Raw genomic sequence first — 16,759 nt, forward strand, 5'->3', positions numbered from 1 at the left:
CATGTGCTCGCCAGAGGTAGCCTGACTGCCATTAGTTACCGAGATGAGATCCTCAGACCCCTTGTGAGACCATATGCTGGTGCGGTTGGCCCTGGGTTCCTCCTAATGCAAGACAATGCTAGACCTCATGTGGCTGGAGTGTGTCAGCAGTTCCTGCAAGAGGAAGGCATTGATGCTATGGACTGGCCCGCCCGTTCCCCAGACCTGAATCCAATTGAGCACATCTGGGACATCATGTCTCGCTCCATCCACCAACGCCACGTTGCACCACAGACTGTCCAGGAGTTGGCGGATGCTTTAGTCCAGGTCTGGGAGGAGATCCCTCAGGAGACCATCCGCCACCTCATCAGGAGCATGCCCAGGCGTTGTAGGGAGGTCATACAGGCACGTGGAGGCCACGCACACTACTGAGCCTCATTTTGACTTGTTTTAAGGACATTACATCAAAGTTGGATCAGCCTGTAGTGTGGTTTTCCACTTTAATTTTGAGTGTCACTCCAAATCCAGACCACCATGGGTTGATAAATTGGATTTCCATTGATTATTTTTGTGATTTTGTTGTCAGCACATTCAACTATGTAAAGAAAAGTATTTAATAAGATTATTTCATTCATTCAGATCTAGGATGTGTTATTTTAGTGTTCCCTTTATTTTTTTGAGCAGTATATTTGAGTCAAAGATATCCCAGGGTTTGAAATTCACAATGATGAAGTTGCTTTTCCAGATCAGCAAAACTTTGCATTTGTGCCATCACCACATCCATGTCTTCCTGAATAATATCAATCTCCATCCAATCCAAGGCACATGGGAGAGTCATTCTCAAGCTTCATAGTATGTATACAGATTGGTTAGTTGGCATCCTTCCAGAGGTCTGCGCTTCCAGTGTCAGGGTCATTGTGACAGATTTCAATCCAGTCCTCTTACCTTCAGTGGATGCTCATGTAATTTCCATCCATGTATATTCTCCTGTAATGAAGAGATGAAAACATATACATTTGAGTCAAGGTCAATATAAAAGACTCCCATACTTTAGGATAGCATATTACTGCATGAAACCCCCTGCATGCTGCAACAGCTGAGATTATAATCTACTGTACAGGCATGAAAATGGAACAGAACAAACCAGTGAAACACCATGAAAAAATATGTTATTAGAAAGAAGGATGTTTAACAAAAGCAAATGACCTACTGTCTTGTCAAGCATGCCATGCAATAATATAAGGAATGTAAAATATGAAATTAGAACTTTCCACTTAATATGGATCACAATTTACACTAATGAGAGGCAAGCGAAAGTAGGTGAATTCTATTACTGGTGCTATGAGGTACAGTATGTGGAGGATGTGGTGTGTAAACTGTGCATGAGAAGGTAGACAATGTGAAAGTGGGGTTTCTAGCTACAGGATGTAATGTAACATTTGCTTCACATTTCACTGGGCACAGACGTCAGTTCAACGTCTAGTTTTGATTTAAATGGTTGAGTTGTCAACTAATGTGAATTCAACGTGAAATCAACAAAACATTTCACCATGTCATTGGATTTAGGTTAAAAGTTGGGTGTAAAAAATGCTAAATTCCCTTACATTGATGACATTTTGAAAATCCAATCAGTTTTACATGATGATTCAACGTCATCACATTTAATTATTTTGTTGAAATGACATGGAAACAACGTTGATTCAATCCATTTTTCCTAGTGGGATGCAGCCATACTGAATTTGTGAGCCTGCTAATAGACCAAGATAAAAATCTTTGATTGAGCGGGTAAGGCATGGTCATCCATGAGCTAGAAGTATCTGGGTTGGCCTTGGCAGAATGTGTTACCACTGCTCTGGCTGTACATTTAATGGATGGTCTACATATTGATTTCACCTTGATTTTCACGCCACTAAATGAGCTACACTATATTGATCAATATGACAAATGATGAGACGCAGATGGAAACTGAAAACAGTGGCACTGATGGAAATGGATTACCACTACCACAGCCTATTTGCATCTCACCCTTCTGTGTTTGAATGGCTGCCTAATGGTCTTCCTCAGTGCTATTGGCCACAGCACCAAAGATCTCTACTGACTCTACCGGCATCGTATCAGACCTCTTCAACACATTGCATTCTGGGGGAAATCTATGTACATGAGGATTGAGGATGGACAGATCGTGAAAGGAGAGAAAGATAGGAAGAAAGTGAAAAGACCAACAGGCCAAACACACTGATGTCACTTACTATCAAAGACTGTTCATAGATAAGGATAACATTTTAAAGTCTATCTGACAGCCAAAATGACCTGTCCAATCATGAGGAACAGGATGAAGGTGGAGAAGAGGAGAGGATGCAGGAGTATTAAGAGCAGGTGGAAGGATAGCGGCAAGTGGTGACAACGAACGCTAGGATGGTCCTGAGGCTCAATGTCATTACAGGCAAACACAGAGAGTCAACAGAGATGACATCCACAAGAATACCTGCCATTGTGCATAGGGAGGAGAAAAATATGAGCATGTTTTCACCTGGTAAGTTGACTGAGAACACATACTCATTTACAGCTTCAATCTTGGGCATAGTTACAGGGGAAATGAATGAGTTAATTGGAAACTGGGGATGATTAGGTGGCCATGATGGTATAAGGACCAGATTGGGAATTTATCCAAGACACCCCCACTCTTATGTTAGGTGCCATGTGATCTTTAGTGACCACAGAGAGCCAGGACACCTGTTTAACATCCCACCCCTACACAGGGCAATGTCTCCAATCACTGCCCTTGGGAATTGAGATGTTTTATTTTGACCAGGGGAAAGAGTGCCTCCTACTGGCCCTCTAACACCACTTCCAGCAGCATCTGATCTCCCATCCAGGGACCAACCCTGCTTAGCTTTAGAGCCAAGCCAGCAGTGGCTACAGGGTGGTATGCTGCTGGCTAAATAACCCTCATAAGACTGGTCTTGATTGAACCATTTTATTTCCCTTAGTTTAGGTCACACAATTAGTGCTACTATTTCCTCTATAATCATATGGGATATATAGATGACTACATGTAGGTGTGGGGCTGTGGTAGGTACTCACCTGATATGGGTGGGGCTCCGGTTGTAGGTGCCATGGGCTCCTGGGTGATGGTGCTGTGGTGACTCTGCCATGTTATCATTGTCTGTTAGACCCACAGTTAGCTGGCTGCGCCAGTTTCCTGTGCTGGTGGATGAGGAAACTAGAAAGAGAACACTTTTTAGTTGCACTAAAGAGACAGAAACATAAAGGGGAGTCTCAGTGAATGACACCCTAATCCTAACAATCAATACAGAATAATATTTTCATACAGTATGTTAGGAATGTATGAATTGTATTAATCAGAAGAAAAAAACATGTCCCTCCGTGTTACTGAGGGTGAACAGACAGAGTATGGTTTCTGAGGTGACCTGTTGCAGTATGATGAGAAGCAGGATCAACCCCTACCTGAGGAGTAGGAGGTGGTTCGGCTGGAGTGGCTGAAGGGGGCTGGCATGGTCTGGTATCCAAGGCTGAGCTGAGAGCCATTATCGTAGTCATACCCAGCCAGACCTCTACCTGCCTCTATGTGGCCCCCGCTGCGGTGGTACCAGCCTCTCAGGTGCTCAGCCACCATGGCCTTCTGCATGTTCTTCTGTAAGGGCTCATTACGGGGCCCATGTCTGGTCCGGGGCAATCTCATGGTAGCGTAAGGGTTCTGAGCAAGGCTGTCCGCCCGATCACTACTGTAGGTCCTGTATCGCTCGTGTCCGTAATTGTGGACTTGGTAGGAGGGGTTGACATTGTAGTGGCCCTCCATCTCGTTCTCATAGACGTAAGCACCGTTGGAGTAGGGCTCCATGTCTGGACAGGGGTAGCCTGCCACATAGTAAGCAGTTGGCGCGTAGTGTGCCTGGGGCTCGTAAGTATCACTAAAGCCGATATGGTTCTGGACCAAATTGGGCATACTGCCTGTATTACCGTAGACCTCCACCCTCCTGTGCAGCTGATGGTTGCGGGTCCGAGAGTCCAGGGTGCAGTAGTGGGGGTTACCTGCGTAGTCCAAGCTGGACTGGCTGGTGTAGGAGGAGCAGTCCTCCAGGGCTTCTGTGCTGTTGTTCCTGCAGGTAGGGGACTGGGTAAACACTGGCTTCTCTGAGTCAGTATCCTTTAATAGCCGTTGCTGTGACTCCAGACTCCCACTGCGGTGCCTGAAGGACTGAGAGTTCCCATCCGACCTACAAAAGTCACACAAAAAAAGAAGCAAATAGTATGGTTAAGAAATCCAGATGTACAGCATACTAAATTACAATCGTTTACTGTTAAACAGTGGGATGCAGGTAAGGTAGGAGAGTATAGGTTAAATGTTCAGGGTCGGGGTGAGAGGGTAAGGGTTTGGCTAGGCATGGTCTGAGGGGGGGTGGAGGGTCTCACCTGAGCTGGCTGCTGCTGTAGGCATTGCGGGTCATAACGGGGGTGGAGGGCATGCTGCGTGCGTCCCGTGGAGGTCTGGGTAAGGTTCTGTAGGGGCTGCTGTGTGTGGATGACACCTCTCTGGGGTGGTAGTGGTGTGAAGCATCCTGGCCGTCAAACGCTAACCTGTTGAGACTCTTGTTGTTGTGGTGATCTAAGGAGTGCGCGGGGCTGAGCTGAGTGGAGCACTGGACAGACCGTGACCGGGGCCTCTGAGCACCATCAGAGTCATCTGGACCAAAATACAAAACTCATGGTCAGATGGGATTGGTAAAGCAGCTGTGCAACAAAGGTCAGGTAGCTACTGTATGACTGAACTCTGTGTCCCACTCACCGTCATCCAGAATCTGACTATCTGACAGGGAGCTGGTCTCTACACGGATAAATTCATCTGGGGAAGAAGAAGGAAAGTATATTATAGGCTACAGATTACAGTACAAATGTATAAAGTCATATTGTGGAATGTGAGTGCATGTGTTTGTCGATCTTTATCTCCAGTACCTGCGATAATCACAGAGGCTCTTTGGGTAGGCTTCTTGCCTTTCTTGATTCTGTACTGGTTCATCTCGTCTTCAACCTGCTGCAGTTTCCTCATGGCGTCCTGACAGTTCCTCCTCCTCTTCCTCTTCACCGTCTTACAGAGCTCTGCCTCTGAGGCCAGCTTCTTAGCTGCTTCTACGATCTTCTGCTGCAGAGCAAACCTGCTCTCCAGGTTCCTCAGATAAGGGTCCTAAAGGTCAGAGTACATACATCATTATAGACAGTATTACAGCAGAGAATGGCAGATCCATTTCATTTTCCACTGAGCACTTTACATGCAATATCCAATTGTAAATTACAGTATAATGTAGTCATATCAACAACATCATATTTTGCAGTATGTGCCTGTATTGGGAATTGCATCTGGCAACTCATCAACACGTGATCCGTACGAAACAGGATAGGACATGATCCTAACTTCATCACATTCCATTCATGACAAAAAAAAAATTCAGTGTACGGTACAAGTGTTTCTCTGCTTAGAGTATTATCCTAAAACCCCAAGTTCAAATCCCTGAGGAATTCATGGAATTCATGTTATGTCATATTCTGCAAAATATTAGTCTTGTTACAGACTTAACAAGGCCAACATGTACAACGGACGTCACACTGCTTGCTTAGCAGGTACCGCTTCCTGATTGGGCTCACACAAAGGCTGGAACACAGGACCTCTGCCTTGGTAGCACACATGACCGCCCTGCTGAAGTGTATTACCAGTTCGGCACCACCGAAAAGCTAATAATTCGACAGCACAAGTGGCGGCATTTCAGGCTGAGGAGTACATTTCACACATCCCCATGTGCTACACATGAACGTGAGATTTGGTTCTGGATTCCTGGATTAGTTAGCAAAAATATATGTCATATACTGAACAGTGCAGTTTCAATACAGACCTCGTTGTATGGGAAGAGGTCATCCAGTTTGAAGGTCGTTCCAACGCGTCGTCTGACATGAGGAGGTCTCTCGCCTGCAAACAAGGGATACTCTTTTGGCAGTTTGCCCGTGAGCTCCTGGAAACACAACAAAACATCCAGGTCAGTTAGCTTTACAGAAAACAACGTGAGAAAACACAAAACAGACACTCTCTGTGGCACACAGGCTCGTACTGTTACACAGTGTTTCACTCCAATAGTCTCAATTGCCCAAACTAAAGCAATTTGTACAGTAGCTTGACTGGTGTTTCACTGACTGACCCTGACTGAAATGAATTGCTGAAGTCTATCAGCCTAGCACCTCCAGAAATCAATGTAAGTCATTGTCTAAGAGAAAAATGGGCCTCTCACCGCCTCCAGCAAGCAGATTTTCTTCAGCTCCTTTGTTTTCTGGGTCAAGACGTCTTGGATCTCTTGTTCCTTCTTCTTTAGCTCAGAGATCTTCTCCTTTCTCTGCTCTTCGTCCACCGCTGAATCAGCAGACCCTGTAGTGGTGACATTGTTTACACTATAAATGTACCGTAGGCCTATGTGTTAGTTTTGGTTGTACTGTTTCTAACACAAAGTGCATACAAATAAGGGTATATTTTTCCTAGCCCTTTATACCGGTATTTCAAAAGAGAAACACTTAGCTAAATAGAGACTTTGAGCTACCAGAATGCTGACCTACCTGTTGACGCCAGGCTACCAGTGCTAGCCATAATGAGGTTGTGCTTTAGGTTATCTCCTAGTCTGGTTATCTTGGTTCCTCCTCCATGCTCTGTTAGATCGACGGCAATATCACCCAAACTTTTCGCTGCAATTATTTTACCCTGTTGGATTAGGGATTTATGGGGTGAATACATACTACAAACCTACACTGTCTACATGTAAATATCAGCATTTAATCCTACATGAATACATTTATTAATTTAGGGACGCATGAAGGTACAGAACACAGGTACACTGATTAGGTCAGGACTAAAAAGAGATAATATGACATGGTAGCTTGCTTACCTTGCTTTGCTTCCTGTCCAAGTAAAACTGGTGCTGACTGATGGCCATGACCCAGATAGTTTTGATCAGTGAATGGCTGGCGTACCATGTGTGGATGACCAAGCCGGTTTGGCCGAATGTACGCTTGGTCACTGCCCGCCTGTTTAGAGGTAATACATTAGGCTCAGGAAGAAGAGCTTCTTTAGTTGTCTAGGAAATGTAGTTGTGATAAATATTTATAGTTTGACTTGCCCTCACCTGTGAGGGTCATTCACCTCAACAGCAAATTTCTTCTCCCGAAAATACAAGTTCTCCAGTTGCTTCCACTGATACAGCTATGGTGGTGAACACAGAGAGACACAGAGAAACAACTGATTAATGATTGGTGAAACATTTTCCTTGAACTTGGTGAAACATTTACTTGAATCCTGCATATGACACCTTTATATGTACCCATATAAGGTATATGATTAAATAATAAGCATCTGTAATGATGAATCACAACAGATATATTACAATGACCTTATACTGACCTGGCTATGTCATAACACATGCCCACATAGTCAATCCCATGATGTAATAACTAGCAAACCGCAACCTTTAATCAAGTAAGTTAAATCACAACTATAACTTGAACTGCCATGAAACAGGCAAGGGCTGTCAGGTCTATGATAGCATTATATCATTATGCAGGTGCTAGTCCAGAGTAAATAGCATTTTGCTACAAAGGGGAATACCACAAAGACAAATAACAATGTGTAACAGCTTCCATGGCTCATCACATTGCTTAATAACCCCTCCAGGTGCTGACTGTTTACAGTAAGATATGAAGAATCCACAGAGGTGCATGACTCATCACCATGTCTCGGTTCGCCACACGAGGCAGGCAGATACAGCCTTGTTACAGACCCAAACTATGGTTGGATTTTATAATCCACACCTCTCTCTCCTATTAGTTCTGTAGCCTATCTGGAACATTTACTAACACTATTGCACCTGTTGCATAATATCAGGGGCAGAAAAAAAACAATAACCCAAATTGTGCTTCCATCAAAAATCGCATCATAAAAAAGCATGATATCATCATAAATGTAGTTGTTTTTCATTTGACAAAATGTTATTGTCAACATCCAATATGTAAAACTGTTGCTTTATCTCTTACCAGTAGAGGTCCAGATAGTGAACAAGCCTGTTTCTATAGTAATGCTGTCTCTAATCCTTTTTGTCAAGCTCAAACAACTCCTTCTCTCTGCTTCCAACATGTCTCCTCAGGTACTCAGCACTCTGAAGGGTAACGCCCAGTACCCTGCCTTCCTGTCTTTGACATCACATACACACCATCCTCCCTCCTCTCAATACTAAATGTCTGCCCAACCAGATCTCCTTCTCTCTCCGTGTTCAAACTCATACGCACATAGATCATTAACTTAGTACCGTGATCATGTAGAGGCAGACCACAACGCTTGGTGTTTGTCCAGGAGAACAGCAAGCTATAAAACATCCACTCAACCAGAAGAGCGGGTTACACACTTGACACTTTATGTAGGACTCTCAGAATTATGAATATATCTACATGTATTAACTGATCTGGTAAAAGTTGAGCAGGCATACCTCTGTTATAAGTGATAGACAGAAATATTATAAATACAGGCCTCCAAAGTAATGTTTACCTATAGGGATTGATCACAGAGTTGTTATAAACTATATATTCAAGTCTGGCCTTCTTCAGCTGTATTGAGGGCCTAACCCCGATCAGATGAATAGGTGATGAATGTGTGTGAGAGGTTAGTGAATCGTGATAGTGCTACGTGCTGGAGATATCTTTATCCCTGCCATTTTCATCTTTCCTCAAACAGCCTGCTGAAGCTCCTAGCGCTGTCAGGTATAACACTACAGTAGCAGGCAGACATCTTATCTGCAAAATGAATCTCCTATATGCCTGTAAAGGCTATACTGCAAAACAACCGCTGTACGCTGCCAATAAAATATCTCATGCAAAACTAATGCTGTACTCCTCCATACTGTAAGTAGAGAAGAACACAAATGGGAACAAACAAATAACTGTACCTTCCTTGGTTTCAATTTGTCCTGCAAATCATATTGGCCAATTCCTTTGTAGCTGATCCCAAGCCACCATGGGATACCTTGCTTGTCCTGTGAGGCAAAAGCATAGTTTCATGACTGAACTGCATACATCCATTCCCTTATAGAAATCTGATTTATAATTTTATTTATTAGGATGTATAAGTGCAATACACAGCTGTTGTTTTGTGCATAATGCAATATACTGTATTATTACCTTTACTTCATAATAATGAACACCATACGTGGGTAAGGATTCCACTAGAGTCAAATACCTGAAATAAAATAATTTTCTGTTACAGTAACATCCCCGAATCACTCTTTAACTTCCAAAAGGTGGTTTGCCAGGGATATAATAGATGGTACAGGACAATGAGAGCATGATATGTTAAAGGTGCCTACAGTGAATCACGCTGGCCAGACAGTAACTGAACTGGGTTATTGATTTCTATCAGACCTTGGCTGCGAGAAAGGAGAGAGTGTGAGAGAGAGAGAGAGAGAGAGAGAGTAAGGGAGAGAGAAAAAGAGAGGGAGAAGAGAGAGAAGAGAGTAACGAGTGAGTATTTGAGAGAGAAAACAGAGAGCGAGAAAGGGAGTAAGAGATAGAAAGAGAAAAAGAGAGAGGACTGAGAGATAGCCAGGGCCTGATGTTTTCAATCTTATGGCTTGTGGTAAACAGGCGTGTGTGAGGGGAATGAGGGATCATTGTTTTTCCAATACTCACTGCACTATGGCATGTCCGCGGGTGACTCCTTTCAGCTGTTTGTAGTGCTCTATCACTCGATCCTCACTATAATAAGCATTGTAAAAATGCATGATGATGACACCTTCAACTTCTAAGTTATGGGCTGCATCCCTCCTCCCTCTCAGGAATGAATCATTCATCCTAAATCATTGTCTGCTATAACATTGCTTTTGCAACTATTTTAATTTTGCAGTTTTGTAAACTAAAAAGTTACTAAGGATGCACATCATATTCAAGGTTATTTTACCAGTATGTAAGTGATGGGTGTTCCTTTAGCACCTTGTTGGGAAGAGTTGGGAGCTTCTTCAGATCCATTCTGGTGGTTTCATCACTAATAATAATGATAAAACAGAATGTGGATGGTGAAATACAATATACTGTAGGCCCAATGCAGACGTTTTTATCTCAATATCAAATAGTATCTGCATAACAATTAAGTACCTTACTGTGATTGTTTTCATAATTTTTTCTATCCAAAATAAACAAAAATTGTCACGCCCTGACAATAGAGAACCTTATTATTCTCTATGTTTGGTTAGGTCAGGGTGTGACTCGGGTGGGGAAGTCTATGTTTTCTGTTTCTTTGTTTTTGGGCGAGTGTGGTTCCCAATCAGAGGCAGCTGTCTATTGTTGTCTCTGATTGGGAATCATACTTAGGCAGCCTGTTTTCCACCTTTGTTTGTGGGAGGTTATTTTCTGTTTAGCATTCTGAGCCTGACAGAACTGTGCGCTTTTGTTTTTTCGCCGTTTGTTATTTTGTTTGAGTGTGTCTTGAAATAAATTATCATGAACACTTACCACGCTGCGCCTTGGTCCACTTCTCCTTCTAACGACGAGCATTACAAAAATAGCTTCTTAGCAAAGAGCATTTCTCAAGCAAGACTTTTACTAGGACTGTCTGGGAGTGGTCTGTGGGGAGGGGAACACTGAAAACTAGCTTTCTTGGCAGAGAGGTTTGGAACTCACTTTCTTATTGGTCTATTAACTAATGTATTACCTGGTGATTTCACTAGACAGGCCAAAACTCCATCCCACCAAAACATCATAGTGTGGAAATGTATATAAAACACAGGATAATCACGTTTTTGCCTGCACCAGGCCTTTAACTAATATTCTGTACATAACAGTTAGCAAATTACCATACAGAAATTATGTAGAGAAACCAGTGCAATGAGGTCTTCTAAAGTACAAACAACTTGGAATGAGCTGCTAAAGGATATCACCCCTATTTAGTCAGACGGTATGACCTGACCCACAGGTGCAGAAACCTCATTGGCAGACATGTTCCAGGTGCATGGCCACATGCAGAGGAAGGTTCTTCATAATGAACTAACTGAAGCTCCGTTCTCTGGCCATCTAACCCCTGTAATTTCTGTTAATTTGGAATGAGACAGGTGTAAATGCAGACAAAGATCCACAGTGTTCCATAATTCTCTGTCTACAGTATGGTTCCAACTGAATGCTCCCTGACAGTAAAGAGGGTGCTGCTCTTGCAATATAAGCTTTATTAAAGGTGGTAGAGCTTTGATGTTAGAATGCAGCCCTGCAGAATGTAGTAGCCTTGGCCGAGCTGTCAGTGGTATGATACTCATTCGAAGGCCTGTGTGAGATTTCAACACACCGTGGCAGGCCTCACAATAGACAACATCTCTGCCTTCCCTCTTATAACTGCCTTCGCTGTCATTGATTTTACTGTTTTGTCTGGAAAACCAGTTCCAATATTTAAAGTCTTTGCTAAATGTGTGATGTCTTGTTGCTTAGATAGCTGTTGTGTTCGATACTCATTAGAATGTATGTCCTTACCTTGAGTAATCCCCCTTTGCTTCCTGAATTGATATAAAAACAACATGTCAGAAGATGTATGCTTTAGAGTGGCCAATTAATATACAGTACAATTCCCAAGCAAATAAGAAACTAACCTGCAAGGTGTTTGCTGCTAATTTGAATACATTCTCACTTTCCACCTCTATATCCCCCTGTAAGAAATAAAGCATCATCATAAATGTGTTAATGTACATATGGGCTGCTGAGACACTTTGCAGATGTCTGTATCCGAGCTCTGTTCCTATGACTAACACATATTCAGCAAAATAGAATTCTCTTGGACTAAACAGCAATCTACTCTTTCTGACTGTCTCATCTCATTCCAACAAAACAGTGTCTCACGGCCACAGTCGGACTGAAGTTTGGTGGTTTATAAAGAGGGACAATGAGACGGTGAATCACCATTTATCTCAACACACAGCAGAATAAGATAAGTAGCTTACATTGTAGACGGCAACTTTTGCATTTAGGAAGAATAATTCCACTGTTGTGTTGTCTTTCAGCAGTGTTATACTCTCGATGTAAAACCTGCAGGGATACGTACAAAGAATTGAATTCTAAAGTACATATTCCATGCATAATCAGTAAGACATCTCATCACCCACTACTAGATATTCCCTAATGTAATAAAACTCCTTCCGTCATATAATCTTAAACCAATAACAGGAGTGCCCTACTGGTAGATATGTGGTACAGATATGGACCTGGTGCAATAACTACCTGACCAGGAAGTTGAGGGCTATTGGCCCAGTAGCCTTCTTAGAGAAGTCATGTTCTAGAACTCTCCGGTCCAACTGCAAGTATTTACACTGGCCACTGCAAGAGACAATGAAGAAAAGTGTTAAGTTAACAAACAGCACTGGTAAGACACATACAAGCATACATTTATCAGTGGAGGCTCCTCAGGGGAGGAAGGGGAGGACCATCCTACTCAGTGAATTTCCCAAAAAATGTAAATAGATAAAACATATACTAAATATATTATCGGCAATATATTAACGTGTGATTAAAACACACTGTTTTTCAATGAAGGTTACAGCCTCAACAGCACTCTCTGGGGTAGCACCATGGAGTAGCCGGAGGACAGCTATTTTCTGTGTACATTGACTTCAATACAAAACCTAGGAGGCTCATGGTTCTCACGCCCTTCCACAGACTTGCACAATAAATATGACGACTTCCGGAGGTCATCCTCCAACCTATCAGAGTTCTTGCAGCATGAACTGACATGTTTTCACCCAATCAAAGATTCAGAGAATTAATCTAGTAATGAAAGCATAATCTACAGCTAGCTAGCACTGCAATGCTAAAATGTGGTGAGTAGTTGACTCAAAGAGAGAGAAAGACAATAGTTGAACAGTTTTTAACTAATTTATTTCTTTAAAAATTAAGGAGAAGCACCAGAGAGAGAGAGAGAGAGATTTCATTGTATTTTTTTTTACTTATACTTTCACTTACTTAGCTAGCTAATGCAGCTAGCTAATTTAGCATACTCAAACACCAGGCTCAAACAGAGAGGAATGCTATTTATTTTTGTTGGCTAGCTAAGGCTATACAACAATAGAACTCAAGGTCAAGGTAAGCTTTCGGTTTTATTAATTTATTGCCACTGGGGCCCGCCGGTGTAACTACTAAACTGCTTGCTGTACACTGTACTGTGTGATTGTAATGGGTTTACTAATGCGTTAGCTCTAGTAGCTATGTTGACTATGGAGTTAGCTAATATGGTGACAACGATGTACGCTGTGTGTAGCTGTTAGCGGTTATGATATGAAGGTTTGGCTCGGAAAGGCTTTTTCGCCTGGTCACAGACAGCTGTTGTGTTATGCACTGAAGTCCACAAGCGAAGGGAAAAGGTGAAAGGAGGACAGCGCTTAGATGCGAGAAGGAATTAGACAACGAGCAAAGTGCTGATGCTGTTTCTATGTGGCTCCTATGAAAGTGAACTGTGTGTGCGGGTGTAATCCTTCCACCGATTCTGTTGAAAAACGTTTCTTAAACGGAAGCACACAGAACGAAACCGGGATAAACCTACCTGAATTTGTCCACTAGAAACTCTCGTTTGCAACTGTTGGTGTCATACCCTGATCGGTTTCAGCTGTCTTTGTGCTTGTCTCCACCCCCCTCCAGGTGACGCCCATCTTCCCCATTATCCCCTGTGCATTTATACCTGTGTTCTCTGTTTGTCTGTTGCCAGTTCGTCTTGTCTTGTCAAGCCTACCAGCGTGTTTTTCTTACTCCTGTTTCCTTGTGCCCGTTTTCTAGTTTTCCAGTTTTTTTATCATTCTGCCTGCCCTTACCCTGAGTCTGCCTGCCACTCTGTACCTTTTGGACTCTGCCCTGGACTACCGACTCCTGCCTGCCCTTAACCTGTCCTTTGCCTGCCCTCTGTTTATATAATAAACGTCCATTATTCGAACTGTCTGCATCTGGGTCTTTTCCTGAGCCGTGATAGTTGGACTAATGATTCCACTCTAGATCAGCTAGATGCAGGCAAGAGTGTGCAAGGCGGTATTTGATGTGTCACTGTCTGTCACCTTGATTACTCCAATTTGTCTCTCGACCTGTGCACCTATGTTATACACTTTCATTCATAGGCTAGTTTGTAGCAACCTCATGATGGGTATAGGGAAAAATGTGGTATCATGTAGTAGCCTAAACCTATCAATGTTACATTGAGCTGGGTGAATGGAATATGAATGACAGTCATCCAATATACTGTAATAGAAATAAGACCATGCTCATAAAATGTTTCATTGTCCTCCCTAATCTTAAACAGCCACGACCGCCACTGAGCACACTCAAGCACTCACACACACTGGCACAAACACACACACACACACACACACACACACACACACACACACACACACACACACACACACACACACACACACACACAGACACACACACACACGCACACGCACACGCACACGCACACGCACACACACACACACACACACACACTGTATGCTCTAACACCCATATACTTACAAAATAAGCAGTGTCTTACCTGTCATCAACAAATGTTAGGCCGAAGTATTCCTTCTCTTTGAGGTTAAAATGGGAGGACACCAGATCTAGCAGTTCACGGGACAACAGCTTGGGCTGTGGAATAGGAAATTGTTTGAAGAGGGCATTAGGCCTATCTATTTGAGGGCATTATCATTTTTGGTCCAAATTATTTGAAATTCATAATAAACTAAAGTACTGTTACAATAATCTCATAAAATTATTTAAGATATTGTACTGTACCTGAACCAGCAGCTCAAGTTTCCTGTCGTCAAGGAGATGCACCTGGCAGAGTCTCCCCTCCGTCATCTACAATGGTGTACAGGAAGTAAATACTGAGTATTGGATTTGTTCATACTGTCAATAAACACCAACCCTGCTTAGATAATGCAATTAATGACAATTGTAGGACATTTCAGTTGTGTAGAAATCTTGTCTCTGTCAATATAAATTGACAAAATCAAACACCAGCCAAGGCTTTCTTTATTTTTGTAAAACCTTATATTTACCCCTTTTCTCCCCAATTTAATGATATCCAATTGGTAGTTACAGTCTTGTCCCATCACTGCAACTCCCGTACGGACTCGGGAGAGAGCCATGCGTCCTCCAAAACATGACCCTGCTTAGCTGCACTGTTTCTTGACACACTGCTCACTTAACCCAGAAGCCAGCCGGCTACAAAGGAATTGGCCACAGTGCAGCTACAAAGGAATTGGCCACAGCTGGCGACTGAAGTCAGCATGCATGCACCTGGCCCGCCACAAGGAGTCACTAGAGTGTGATGGGCCAAGGACATCCCGGCCAGCCAAACCCTCCCCTAACCCGGACAACGCTGGGCCAATTGTACACCCTCACTTCATGGGTCTCCCAGTCGCAGCTAGCTGCTACACTGCCTGGGATTGAACACGGGTCTGTAGTGACGCCTCATCGCAGTGCCTTAGACCACTGCGCCACTCAGGAGGCCCAGGGCTTTCTTTTTAACAAAGGCAATGCACAGGACAGAGAGCTCAATCCTGTTAAGGAAATAATAACTTATGTTGTTTTTAATCACAAGGACTCCATTGTCTCATGGATTTAGCACTATGGTAACCCAAGGAGGATTTGTTGTTCTGAGGGTTTTGAAGTAATTCTGTAGGGGAGAGTGGGGTAAGTTGAGACATTTTTTTACATTCAGCATCACTCCACCAAGGGAAACATGGTATTCCTTCTAACAAAGATATCTACACATATTTCAGTATGTTGTGTATCCCTGAAACTAATCAGAATTCATGTACATTTCAGTTTTGAAAACATAGCTTATCTAAAAAAAAGTGGTCTCTTGGCACAAATTACACCGGGTATTGGGTAAGTTGAGCCGCAGGTCAGGGTAAGTTAAAACCTCTACAGGATTGGTGGGTCCCCCGAGGGACGGTTGAGCTAGCCTAGGCTAATGTGATTAGCATGAAGTTGTAATTAACAAGAAGATTTCCAAGGACATAGACATATTTGATAATGGCAGAAAGCTTAAATTCTTGTTAATCTAACTGCACTGTCCAATTTCGAGTAGCTATTACAGTGAAAGAATACCATGCTATTGTTTGAGGAGAGTGCACAGTTATGAGCTTGAAAATGTATTAATAAACCAATTAGGCACATTTGGGCAGACTTGATATAAAATGTTGAACAGAAATTCAATGGTTCATTGGATCAGTCTAAAACATTGCACATACACTGCTGCTATCTAGTGGCCAAAATCTAAATTGCGCCTGGGCTGAAATAATACATTATGGCCTTTCTCTTGCATTTCAAAGATGATGGTAAAAAAAACTGCATGTTTTTCTTTGTATTATCTTTTACTAGATCTAATGTGTTATATTCTCCTACATTAATTTAACATTTCCACAAACGTCAAAGTGTTTCCTTTTAAATTATATCAAGAATATCATATCCTTGCTTCGGGTCCTGAGCTACAGGCAGTTAGATCTAGGTATGTCATTTTAGGTGAAAATTGAAAAACAGGGGCGGATCCTTAAGCAGATTTCAGTACTGAATTAAATATTAGCACTACCTTTTAAAAAACATGTCTATCTTTATTTCCAAAACACAATTAAACTAAATCACTAAATCATCGCTTTTTTTGTCTTTTAATCATTTGAAGCATCTTTTAACACAGGCTTAACAACTATCAAACACTCTGTACTTTTTTTTACATAGGCCA

The 16,759-nt window shown here is 42.5% G+C and overlaps 1 protein-coding gene across 2 annotated transcripts in view; it reads right to left on the reverse strand.

The window, feature by feature from the left end:
* Positions 1 to 650: 650 nt before the first annotated feature.
* The window catches only part of LOC115165790 (FERM domain-containing protein 4B), a 28,893-nt gene continuing 12,784 nt past the window's right edge, over positions 651 to 16,759 (reverse strand). For both annotated transcript variants that reach the window (XM_029719154.1, XM_029719155.1), the window contains exons 2-22: positions 14,806 to 14,871; positions 14,564 to 14,658; positions 12,271 to 12,366; positions 11,994 to 12,078; positions 11,646 to 11,702; positions 11,530 to 11,552; positions 9,974 to 10,057; positions 9,706 to 9,771; positions 9,199 to 9,256; positions 8,967 to 9,053; positions 7,158 to 7,234; positions 6,921 to 7,059; positions 6,595 to 6,736; positions 6,276 to 6,409; positions 5,886 to 6,002; positions 4,954 to 5,182; positions 4,787 to 4,843; positions 4,414 to 4,684; positions 3,448 to 4,217; positions 3,064 to 3,202; positions 651 to 966 (exon numbers count right to left, since the gene is read on the reverse strand). In XM_029719154.1, coding sequence (XP_029575014.1) covers positions 927 to 966; positions 3,064 to 3,202; positions 3,448 to 4,217; positions 4,414 to 4,684; positions 4,787 to 4,843; positions 4,954 to 5,182; positions 5,886 to 6,002; positions 6,276 to 6,409; positions 6,595 to 6,736; positions 6,921 to 7,059; positions 7,158 to 7,234; positions 8,967 to 9,053; positions 9,199 to 9,256; positions 9,706 to 9,771; positions 9,974 to 10,057; positions 11,530 to 11,552; positions 11,646 to 11,702; positions 11,994 to 12,078; positions 12,271 to 12,366; positions 14,564 to 14,658; positions 14,806 to 14,871 — 2,832 coding nt within the window. In that variant the 3' untranslated portion in view covers positions 651 to 926. The remainder of the gene's footprint in view (positions 967 to 3,063; positions 3,203 to 3,447; positions 4,218 to 4,413; positions 4,685 to 4,786; positions 4,844 to 4,953; positions 5,183 to 5,885; positions 6,003 to 6,275; positions 6,410 to 6,594; positions 6,737 to 6,920; positions 7,060 to 7,157; positions 7,235 to 8,966; positions 9,054 to 9,198; positions 9,257 to 9,705; positions 9,772 to 9,973; positions 10,058 to 11,529; positions 11,553 to 11,645; positions 11,703 to 11,993; positions 12,079 to 12,270; positions 12,367 to 14,563; positions 14,659 to 14,805; positions 14,872 to 16,759) is intronic.

The sequence above is a fragment of the Salmo trutta genome, chromosome 28 (genome assembly GCF_901001165.1).
Source record: "Salmo trutta chromosome 28, fSalTru1.1, whole genome shotgun sequence".
Classification (NCBI taxonomy): domain Eukaryota; kingdom Metazoa; phylum Chordata; class Actinopteri; order Salmoniformes; family Salmonidae; genus Salmo; species Salmo trutta.